Below are 12,813 nucleotides of genomic sequence, written 5' to 3'. Positions count from 1 at the left end.
TTAAATTTTGTTTTAAACTTGGGAAAACGTTTACTGAAACATTTCAAATGATGCATGAGTGGTTTAAGCGATTCCAAGAAGGTCGTGAGAGCCTCTGTGACGATCAGAAGTCGGTCGTCTTCAGAAGTCAAAAATAAAGACAATGCTGATTTGTTTTTACGATTTCGAGGGTATTGTACACCGAGAGTTTGTCCTGGCCAAATGATTAATGATGTGTTTTACCTTGGTGTTATGAAGCGTCTTTTGTCACGCATTCGTCGTGCTCGACCACAATACCGTGAGGCAGTGTCCTGGCGCCTGTTGCACGATAATGCGCCGTGTCATCGGTCGACGTTTGTTACTGATTTTTTTACAAAAAACTCCATATTAACCATTAATCACTCACCCTACTCACCTGATCTGGCAACCTGTGATTTTTACCTATTTGGAAAATTTCATTTGCCCATGAAAGGACACTGGTTTCAGGACATTTCAGCTATCCAAAAGGCGACGACCGATATTCTCAAGAGCATTCCGAAAAATGACCTTAAACACTCATTTGAAATGCTAATAGACCGGGCTAAACGCTGTAACGAAGCACAAGGAAACTACTTTGAATAAAAAAATATAACTTTTGAAAAATATTAATTTTTTGTTGTTTTTTTTGAACAGTGCTGTTTCTCCTGCGACAGACCTTGTATATACTATATATATACATATATATTAGGGTGATTCAAAAAAAAATTTTTTTTTTGTCAATTGGTACTCGCAAAAATAGATTCCTAGACACCTCTAAGAAAGCCTCTCCAAATATGAGTTTTTAATTGTAACGGGAACGTCCTCCGCCTAACGGTTTTCTATTGTTTCTTATTATCAGATAGAAAAATTTATATCTCGCTTCCAACTACTTGAAAAAATATAAATAATTAGGTTTTGTAGGAAATTGAATGCTCTAAAATATGGTCTCTTATGATTTTTTCATAAACCCAACCGTTTAAAAGATATTAACGGTTGAAATTTGACTATTTTTGGAAAAATTCTTTATTTCTTATTAATTTTATAACTCAATGAAAAAAAATTATTATGAATGATGAAATTCACAGTTTTGTAGGAAATTTACTGCTCTATTAAAATGGTCTACTATGATTTTTCGATTAAGTTAAGCATTTTCGAGATATTCATCGTCAAACATCAATGCATATTAGGGTGGATCAAATAAATTTTTTTTTTCGTTTGGTACTCTGAAAAATAGGTTCCTAGACACCTCTAAGAAAACCTCTCCAATAGCATTAATAAAGACATTTAATTTTTTTAAATTCACATTTTATTCAATTTACAGCATAAAAATAAAAGTGTTGCTTAATCTAATATTTAAAAGCGAATTGGAATAAAATGAATGAAAATTGTTGGATTTCGAATCTCATGTACATGTTTATATGTATTTTAAGTAACATGGACAATCGGATGAATTAACAACTGTACATACAAATATAGATACAATTTTAAAATGTACATATATATTTACATGGCTTACAAATACATAGGAATATTTGGCTAAACTGTAAATTTTTGTTTATCATTCGACAATTAGTCATATTTATTGTTGGTTATTGATTATGGTACACTCTAATCGTATTAGGATTGATATAAAAGCCAAAATGTGAAACCTAGTTCGCCGAAACTCTGGCTGCCACATCCTTGAAAATCACAATTTTGGTATGTGTTTATTATATGCACACACACATGCAAAGTATATGCAACGCATTATGTACGGGTTAATTGAATTTTCAGTTTCAATTAACACTTGCCGAGCCACACAGCAATATTAAATCGCTCAAACGAGTTTTAATTGAATTTATGATAATTTAGATTCTTAACAAATTTTTCAATGAATTCTCATTAATTTTAGCTGATATTTACAACCGACATTTGAATGGATGAATAACAGTATTTAATTTAAGATAACAGCTTATGCTAAGTTGTTAGCCAAATTTAGGACTATGTGCTGCTTACATGCATACATGCGAATATCAATTATGGATAATAACATTAAAATCTGTTGCGATAAATTTCACAAACGCCCACACACAAGCACACACCCACATCCACACAATCACACACCCACACACTTACACATAAAACACACATATACACTTAGAAACACTGAAACACACAACCACGTAGGCAATCAAGCCGCCTACACCGAATCAGACATCTGTCGTTGCCATTTGGAATTCGGGCCTGGACGGCGCCGCTTTTGCCCTCAGAGCCGCGGACTGTCGAGCACCGTGTTTGTGGTCATTATGGTGCCGCTGTTGGCCATTATAATCGAGTTTCCCGCCACCGAGTTGTTGGATGAGTTTTTGCGTCGAAATAAGACACCGCTCAGCTGGATGCCTTTGAAGGTGTCGAGGAAGGCGCGCCGAAAACCCGCATTCATGAAGCAGTACGTAATTGGATTACAACAGCTACTTGAGTAGGCGAGCAATTGCAGGAAAGGTATCCACCGATAGCCCACATATTCGTAAATCACCGGGCCGATGAACATCGCCACTGTGTTGATGATGTATAACGGTGTCCAGCAGATGAAGAACTCCAACACCAGCACGAAGAGCATTTTGATGACACGCTTCTTACTCTCCAGACTCTTCGTTTTGTTAGATCTGCGCGCAGCGCACACGTGTGTGTGTGTATGAAATAAACAAAGAAGAGAAGTGGTATAAGAAATCAAATAAAAGTGGCGGCAGCGTTTATAAGATAAATTGGTGAATGGTGTGTGGTAGTGGCGGTGCAATAAATCTCGCTTTGAATGCTATTGATGTGCTACATTAAATTTAAATCGAGTTTTCGCCAAATAGCGTGGCACGTGTCATAAAGTGATTGCAGCGGCTCAACGGCGCGTTGGCGGAAAAGTCGACATTAAAACAAACGATAGCTAAGTATGTTGGGGATCCCGAAATTTAGGAACTCACTTAGGATATCTTTATTTGTGGAAGCATTTGCTTGAAATTGCGATATTTCAGAATTAAGGCATATTTTGCGTAGTCCCGAAATTTCGGGATCGAGTGTTACTTTTTTTATGAAAGCACATTTTTAAAATCTTGAGATTTTGATTTTGATATTATTTTTTGTATTGTCATCATTTTGTGTTATACGGTATGAAAGTTGTTGGTAATCCCGAAATATCGGGACTGACATTAGGATATCTTCATTTATGAAAGCATATGCCTAAAATTTCAGAATCAAGGCATATTTTGTGCAGTCCCGAAATTTCGGGATCGAGTGTTTTATTTTTTCTTGAAAGAAAATGTTAAAAATCGCGAGATTTGGAGTTTGGAATTAGTTTTCTATTGTTATATAATGATATGGAAGTATGTTGGTAATCCTCAAATATCGGGATTGACATTTGGTTTTCTTAATTTATGAAAGAACCTTGCTAAATTCACAATAATTCCATCGAGGTTTTTGGCTTTTTAGGAAGTGAGATGTTTAAAATCCCGTAAGAATTTATTTGTAGAGTCCAGATTTATTAAAAAAGAAAACTAAAGGTTTTGGACTTAAAATAAATGCTTAAATGCTTTTTATTTTCGATGTAACTGTTTATGAGCTTCGGGTCTCGGACAATTTTTTTATGGTCCCGAAAATTCGGGTTTTAGGTTTTCGTTATCGATTTCGGCATTAAATTTTCTTTATTTATGAAATTACGTGATATAGGGTTCAGAATAAATTTTTCCCAGTCCCGAAATGTCGGTATCGAGGTTTTCGTTAACAGGATTTCGATTTTCGTTATTTCTGAAAGTATTATCACTAATAAAAAGGTTCGGGATTTAATTTTTGTAATCCCGAAATTTCGGGATCGATGTTTTCGTTATCAGGCATTCAAAGGACCTTATTTCTAAAAGTTTCAAAAAGCATCTCAAAATATTTTGTTCGGAATACAATTTTTGTAGTCCAGAAATTTCGGGATCGGGAACTGCATTTCATATTTTTGCAAATTAAATAGCGCAAATTTAGTTATTGTAATTTTTTCGCATTTCGAACATACATACATATGTAGATAATTTTTTTCAGAGCTTGAAAAATTCCCTTGTAAGAAAGGTAATTGTGTTGCTTGAGATGATTGAGATTATGTGGTCCAAAGAACTTTATGCGATTGTAAGAGGTCACAATTTGCACCAAACGAAATGGTTTTCGGTCAGGACATTTTTCAAAAATTCACTTGAATATTGGAAAACGACCACCGGGCTGCTATCGGTACCGGAAAATAATTCCATACGATTGTGTCATGCCTTGGCTTGATTCAGCGATTACCATGACAACAATGAGGCAAATACTTGTAATTTGATTTCTAAGCATAAAGCAAATCACGGGATCCCGAGTTTTGCTGATACTGAATTTCCAGTACCTAAACTTTGTGGCTCTGTTGTGTAACTTGACCCACATACTTAGAAGCCTGTAGTTCATTTCGATTCATAGCTATGCGATTTACTGCGATATTCATACCTATCACCACCGAAATGTGTACAACAATAAATAATATGAATATGTATATTTTTCCACGGCCTTACCTCCTTAATGCGGTATCGTGTAACCGCAGACTCGGTGTTGACGTTGATTTACTTCGCTCGATGTCCTGCTGCTGTATATACATTTGCAGCTGCTGTTGCTGTTGCTGTTGGTGCTGATGTAGCTGCTGTTGGCTTTGATGGCGCTGCTGATAAAGCTTGAAACGTTGCTGCTGCGGCACATTAATCACCGTCATCGATGAGGACGTCGATGTGCTCTTGCTGCTGCTGCCTAGGCCGCCGTTGCGATCGTTGTTGTTGTGATTGAGTGATTTTATCGAGCCGGAACGCATGCAATACAAATGACGGCGTCCATCTGTCGCCGTTAGCAGCTTGCGCTTATGCGATACAGCCGTGGTTGCAATCGCTGGCGTCGAAACGATATCGTCTGCAATTGAAATTGAAATGAATTAAGAATTTAATATTGCATAAATACCAGAAATGACCAAGAATGAAAAGGCATGAAAACGTGCATAAGCCCGAGAGTGCCGACAGCATCGGTGTCGTGTACATTCTCAAGCGTAAACACTTAAATGCAAATTGAAGACGCCTCACGCTGCCATCAGCCGAAGGCCGTTGTTGAGAGATGGATGTCAAGTACCGTTAAATTGTGTGATAAACTCCTTTCCCTGTGCAATTTGACTGGCGGCGAAAGCGAGCGTAAATAATAATCGGAAGTGATTTAACGAAAGTGGCGCAATTATAGACTCTGCCTTTCAATTATGAATGATTACTGTGGCTGACAGGTACTGAGCGTATTTTGATTGGGATGAAGAAGCCGTGAAGGTAATTTTCTGGCATATGAAAAGTTCTGCAAGTATTAAGTGCCAGCAGGTAGCAATCTTTAATTTGAACAGTGCCGAAGGCATATTGAAATGTTAATTTTCCCGAGGCTGAGTGCTGCCGTGCTCAGTATGAAGCCTACAAACAAATTCAAATTAGTATGCCTCGCTATGAAACCCAAGTTCGGAACGAGTTCATTTAATTTACATAAAACAATATCCACATGCTGACTCTCATAATAAGTACATCACAGCTCTAGCAATAATGACTGCTGCCATGATTATTGAACTAGACGCAAGTACATCTTTTTTGAATAATGCTGAGCCATCAATATTGTTCTATCCCTTTCTGTTAAGATAATATATGAAACACAGCTCGGTTTATCTGTAGCTGTCACATCTCAACTAGCTTCTTGGTAATTGTAAGGCAGGATGTATACCATACTAGACTTTGAATACTGAAATCGGAACAGTCGTGCTCTTCATTAGACCTGTCCTGTCATATGGAGCATTTGTATGTCGAATCAGTCTATTATCCGTATAATACTGCTGGTGTAAACCGAATCGATAAATAATTTTTCCTACAACCTTTCTTAAGCTTCATTTTAGGTTATTTGTCAGTAGTGTGTGCTTGGCAGCTGTTTGTTTATGGCGCAAAAAGTTTGTCTGGCCATTTTTACCATGAAATAAATTAAGCAACGAGTTTCTTATTCCACTAAAAACACAATATTTCAAGTGTTTCCAGTGGAATTATGACTATGAAATCGTTGAAAAGATTGCAGAATTGTTTTGCGGAGTCTACTTTATCACGAACACGAGTATTTAAGTGACACCAAGCATTGGATGAAGGTGAATTCAACGAAAACATCGAAAAAGTTAAAGACATTGTGCTTGAAAATCAGAGAGATAGCAGAGGTTTCTGTTATGGATCGACTCAGCCAGATTGGTTGTTTATATTTCGGCATGAAGATTATCAAAAACGAGGTCGTTTTATTGGACTCAGGCTACACAATCTCGAGGTCTTCTATTATAGATTTTGTTGTAGGACGGAGTGTTAATAATACATCAGTGCAAAAAACGGATGACCTCATAGTGGTAGCAGTAGCTAAACATCTAGATGATCTCCGGCTCAAATGCAATGATAGCATTAATGGTCTGTGTCAATAGTTTGTTACCATGAGTTTAGAGTTGGCTGAGCAAAAAACGGAAGTCTTAAATTTAAGGTACACCTGGCGTTTACTTGCTTTATCAAAAATGATGGTCAATAAGGGCTGCGTGCGTTCCAGCCAACCAATCAATGAGTTCCATAATTTTATATGCAGAACCAATATAGATACAGGCACTAGCTATAAAAGCATATGCAAAACAAATAAACGCTGAGCATAGGCTCACTGCTTTACGTGTAAGAAGAGCTTTCCGAACAATATCAGGCGACGCTGCTTAAGTTCTAGCTAGTATGCCGCCCAATGACATCCAGGGATACGAACTGGCTCGATTGGACAGCTATAAGAACCAACTGCTTAAAAAAATAGGAGAGCACCGAAGGCATTACAATGTAGCAGCAACGGTGGCAAACCTCACTCAAAGGACGATGGACCCACAGGTTGATACCGGACTTCTATCGTGGATAGATGAACAATATGGGAGCCTTAAAGTCTTTCTCTCTGCCATGATCTAATACTTAATCCGGTGGTTCCGTGGGAGAGATATGGGTTGGCAGTAGGTTAGGTTTAGCGGATTAAAGTTCCGCACTCCGGCTGGTTTATGAATATGATGTCAAAACAATCCAACAATATAATGGATAGAACTTCACAAATGAGCCATAACCGAAAAAACTAAATTCGCCCAAAGCACTGACGGCCATCCGAGGCCGAGGCTTGTAACAATTGTTTGGAAAATTGTATTAAGCTTTGGTATAGTGTCTGAAATTGTAGTTTTTTTTCTGGTCAAAAAATTTGACCAGATGGTATGTCATAGTTCTGAAAAACGTGTAGTTTTTTCTGGCTCACCAATCCACACCAGATTTTTTTGGTATTAAATTGTAAACCAAAGAACACAAGTTTCAGCTAGCGCATTAACGGAATTTAGATGCTGAAGTAAGAGTTAATTTGGTTATACGTAGTAATATCACCATATATGAAGATGGGTATCTAAATGAGCTGTGGTTCGTATGCGGAGATGTAGAGATCTCAGAGCTCAGGAAGTATTGCTTCCATTTTCCTTAAACAAATTTGCCAATTAGGCACTTATTTCAGTTGGGACACCGTCACTTAACAACAGCGCTAGAATACAAAAAGCAAGCATCTACCATACTTGAGTACTCAAATATTGTCAGCCTATAATTTATCATATGTTATAATAGCAACTGCAAGATCATATTCCGCTCTCTCTTTTCAATTAACACGACAGTTATGTTATCTTCTTTGCTGATCATAGTAATGTACGACTACGTAAATGATGTATACTGCGATCAGCTATCCTAAACTGGACTACAACTACACATTCAAGTATAAAATAACTTGGCCGATTTGATCCAAGTACGCCAACAAAAGCAAAAGGAAACTATTTAACTGTGTTTGAAAAATGATGTTAGTATGTATTCAACAGTAGGTCTCCCTTACAACAGCCATTGTGTTAGTTATGAACATGAAAGTTATAGGGAAATGTTCCAGCATCTTCGCAAATAGTACTGGCTCTTTCTTATATTAGGCAAAGATTGATTTAAGCTTATTAAATGCAGAAATACTGTCTAGAAAAAATTTATTGTACTCTCAATGGAAGCAATAAAATCATGGAATTTTTTCGGAGAAACGATTACTAATACAATTTAGAATTGAGTTACTATTTCTTGACAATATTTGTATTGGACAAAATCTAATTATTTTCCACTATCACTATACAGACCTCGTTCTAAAGTGATGTAAAAATTCCAATTTTACTACATAAGTATAAAGAAAAATTTACATTTTACTTCCAATATACTTTACTATCTTTAAAAATTTAATATACTACAAGTATTTATTGATTTAAAATAATTTTTCAGCTCTCCTGTACATATCCGTTCGTTAAACATTTACCTTCACCTTCATCTTGAATCGTGAAAATGCTTTTATTTCATATTTTTTACTGTCAATGGCAAACAGCTCCTGGAGTGCCTACTTTTCTCTTATAATTATAAGTGCCGGCAGCTCTTTGTTGCTTACAAGTTTTCGCAATTATAGTATAAAATAGTTGAAGGCTGATGATGCGCAACGTAACGAGCTTATTTTGGGTTTAATGTTATTGGCTATTTCATGCTCAAAAACCATTCGGCCGTGAAATGATTTGCCGGCTTACGCTGATTAAATATGATTAGCGCTGCAGTGCAAAGACTTCTTCAGCCTCTTTTGCCGTACAAACAATAATTCAAGCAATATTTGGCATCAACACGCTTTTAATGCCTTAAGTCTACTTAGATTTTTATATATGTGTGTATGTCATATTTCTTGCGAAAAAAGACACACCGTAACTACCTGCAGGCTGTTTCAGTTGGCTCGTGTTCAAAATGTTGACGCTTTCAACGCTCACAGACACTCCTGTCACTAGTTTGAGGGCTTTTGAAGCGTGAAATGACAAAGTTCCACGTGAACGTATCTATACCTATAGACTTACTTGAGTAGCAGCTGCATATACTCTACTCTGGTGAGACACCATGACGTATACGTTACTTTTTGCTTAATCGCTCCAGAGTACTTGTCCTGAAGTGCAAATGATATTTATAGTAGTTATGTAGGTATGTAGATATACAAATGTACTTCGTTAGAGCTAACACAATCTTTGTTTAGCAATTGAATCTCATTTTGTCTTAATGTCTGATACATACATATATACGTACGCATTCGTTTATATAAGCATAAGGCAATTACTGTTGTTTCGGAGAAAGGCTTACATGCGATTACTAAAATTTGCAATTAAATTGTAAGTGCTTTTGACACTTCATTCCTTTAAGGAAAGCTTTAAAATGAAGATCTCGCTTTCATGTTTACAACATTTAAAGCTTAATAGATTCATTTGCCAGAGTCAAAGAGAGTAGAAGGTGTAAAAAAATATGCGTTTGAAGTAGGTCACAAATATTCGCCTTAAATCGAACAGCATATTCATTAGTTATTATGTGTTTGACAGAAAGTACTTTTCCAGTGACTGTCGGAGCTGGAGATTAACTACTAAGTAAGATGTTACTTTCCTACATGAATATCTTCGGCTCAAATGCGAAAACAAACACTTCATTAAATCTCAAATATGTCCCATTGTCATCGAGGCTAACTGAAATCAATACGGTTCAAAAACCTGGAAAAAGCCTACAAGAGGTCTCGCCATATGATCCAATCTCACTTTTGCCTATTTTGCTAAAGCTACTCAAAGCTGTAATTCTAAGAAGACTATAATTGAATATGAGGGCGTTATACCAATCAATTTGGATTTAGATCTCAACATTCCGAATCGTTCATCGAGTTCAACGAATAACAATCATAATAGAAAATGCTCTGAAAGAAAAGCACATTTGCATAGCTGTTTTTCTTGGCGTGTTCCAGGCGTACGATGGAGTATGTTAAAATGGCTTACTTCATAAATACAACTTCTCTTTCCACATTATACGACTGACCTAGTTGCCTCTTACCTGAGCCATCGCGACTTCAGAATCAAGCAGGGACTATCATGTACTACGTTACAGCCAACTTGCAGAATTGCCACATTTGCAGATGATACCTGAAAGATTATTTATATAAAACCCATCGCATTAAACTTGGTTAAGACCTTTACACTTGTGTGTCGCTACTCCAACTATCGAAGCTGCCCATGTATCTTCAATGCGCACTTGTCCGACGGCAGCCCTTTAAATCTTGTTTGAGCTCACACCCTACTACAAATGCCTGCAGTAGGAAGAGGTAGAGGTAAGGTAATCTCGCCCCAGAGGATGAAAGATTTAAGTGGTACAATACCATTGGCCTTTCTCTCAAGGGACAGCATTACAAAAGGGTTTACTTCACTAAGAAGTTCAAGGTTACTGGTTTGAATGATTTCACTCTGGAGCTACTACTTAGCGATAGTACAATCAAATGGCACACTGGCGGCTCGAAAACGTCGTAGAGAATCGGTGCAGAGGTCCTGCGACGCACCAAACTCTCTATACTATAGGAAGTTTTACGAGCATTTTGCAGGCAAAGATGCATAGGAATAAACTTCCAACGCAATTATCGCAACGAACGTATAAACATATTTAACGATAGTCAAGCGGCACTTAAAGCAATCTCCTCCTACATTGGCCTACACTTTATTTTGGGAAGATTTTAAATCGCTTTTGGACTGGTTTTGTGAGTTGATAGAGAATCACATTTTCAATATCAGCTCTTGTTCATAAGAAAAAGAAAAAAACATCTAGTAGCGAAAATGTGGTTCACCCTACCTACTATACCGACTACTGATGGGCATAGAGCTGCACCAAACCAAATAATTTTTTTTGTAGGCCAGTGTAATTGGTTTATTCACATAAATTGCCAGAAGCCAATATTTGAAACGGCTGACCTCATGCAGGACAGTACCATACAAGCTTATATTACTTAGTGTATGCCAGGGCGTATGAGTGATGCGCGATGCGGTGGCAAATTAAAATGAGAATTGTAGGTAAACTACAGCTGTCAGCTGACATCTAGTAGCGGCAACCATTAACAGGGTAAGACCTGAACCCTTCACTGCTGCTCCACAAGGAACTACAAGACATGCAGCATGCCAAGTTGCCAATGTGGGGTTATAACCTCAGCAGGTTTAAATATGCAATCAATCTCCCTAGGCATAAACTCAGACTCAGCTGATGAAGCACTTCCATAACATAGGCCTAGCTTCTTGCATAAATTGTCGTTTCTTATGTCTAAAGTAGCCAAAATTGAGACGACTAATGCTAAGCTTATACTGAATCTGTCTTCTTCCCTCATTAGTGGTAAAACCAACATTTCTCTCTACACTCTCTCTCTTCTTCCAATGAAGTGAAGTGACTTTTGTAAAACCTAAACTAGCTATTATTTGTATATTTCCAGTTTGCGAAAGTCATAAATGACATAAATACACGTATATACACACACACACACATATGCAATTGATTAACCGAAATAAACAAATATTAGCTTGTGTTATGTAAATTATGTTTTATTCATGTGAAAAACGCTTGCAATGCAGCAAAAACAGTCATTGCCAACAGCCGGCTACACTTCAACCAACAACAAACACACACAGATTTGTAAATATAAAATATATTTGCGGCATGGATGAGCGAGAAGCAATTGAGTGCTACAAATCACAGCGATTTATAAATCTATTGTGGCGTCAGCTGTGCTTAAACGCTCACTTGCGCGCTTATGAAAAGCATAAACACAAATCACTGTGTTCACTTTGTAAGCGCATTGTCAGCGTAAGCTTGTAGCCTGCGGCGGTGGAGTAACTGTAAACAGCTGTGTGCGCGTATTAATTTTCAAAGCAGATTTGCACATTGAAAACTCGTTTGCTCGAAGCCAAATTGATACAAATACCGCAGAAGTGCTGAGCGGCACGTTTACCCATTCCGCGACTTCGCAGCTTCTTGGCTTCTTCGCCAACGAAAATGTGTGGAATTTTTCAATTTCTACTTTGTTTGTCTGCGCAGAGAAAGAAAATGTGGTGAAAAATTGGCAGCTTTGCCGCTTCCTGCTCGGCTGTTGAGCGCAATAAATACAAGTCACCGCCAACCCTTACGGAAATCCATTCGTGAAATTCCCCCAGATTCAACACAGCTGGCTGTAAAGGAGGCACGTCTTAGATAAATTGATTACTTACTTAAAATTCGCGCTGAAAAATTTGTGCAGTTAAGCATATGGAATAAATATGCCCGAATATTTGCACGCAAATATGCCATTTTTCGGCAGTCACGAAATGTTTGCTCTTTATTTCGTACTTCGCCGAAATGTAAGCTTTGGCTTGAGACCAAAATTTAATGCAGTTAGTGAAAGTTAAAATTTTCTGTTGCCGAAGAATTTGTGCTATTCAGTATTTCTATTTTTCGCTTCTCACTTTTCTTTGCCAAAGTTGTTGTTTTGACTTTGAAGTTGCCAGACACCAGTGACGGTGTTGAAAGTATAATTAAGCGCACACGATTGCTTGCGAATGCTACAGTGGCAAGCGAATGTGGCTCAAGTCGGTCAAGGCGGTCTGTGGGTTAAGCTATTTATAGAATTTGAAAAGTTTTAACTTATACATATATTGTTTTGTGTATAAGTAGTTTAACCATGAAAACACACGTGAGACGAGTTTATTTTTTCAGAGTCTTGTATTTGCACTCGGTTCTTGAAAGACTATAGAGTAGTGTATAAAGTCTTTCACTGATTTTGAAGCCGACGAAAATCAGTAAAGCTTTTGTTTAAGTTGAATTACTGAGACAATAACTGATATGCGCACTTATTCTGGTGTAATTTTTATCGCAG

The 12,813-nt window shown here is 37.3% G+C and overlaps 1 protein-coding gene across 2 annotated transcripts in view; it reads right to left on the bottom strand.

Annotated features, from left to right (window-relative positions):
* Positions 1–1,770: 1,770 nt before the first annotated feature.
* LOC126759057 (gastrin/cholecystokinin type B receptor-like) overlaps positions 1,771–12,813 on the bottom strand; it is a 103,712-nt gene continuing 92,669 nt past the window's right edge. For both annotated transcript variants that reach the window (XM_050473638.1, XM_050473639.1), the window contains 2 exons: positions 4,548–4,932; positions 1,771–2,642 (listed from right to left, as the gene is read on the bottom strand). In XM_050473638.1, coding sequence (XP_050329595.1) covers positions 2,243–2,642; positions 4,548–4,932 — 785 coding nt within the window. In that variant the 3' untranslated portion in view covers positions 1,771–2,242. The remainder of the gene's footprint in view (positions 2,643–4,547; positions 4,933–12,813) is intronic.

Source organism: Bactrocera neohumeralis, chromosome 5 (assembly GCF_024586455.1).
Source record: "Bactrocera neohumeralis isolate Rockhampton chromosome 5, APGP_CSIRO_Bneo_wtdbg2-racon-allhic-juicebox.fasta_v2, whole genome shotgun sequence".
Lineage (NCBI taxonomy): Eukaryota > Metazoa > Arthropoda > Insecta > Diptera > Tephritidae > Bactrocera > Bactrocera neohumeralis.
This window is presented reverse-complemented; position numbering and strand designations above follow the sequence as displayed.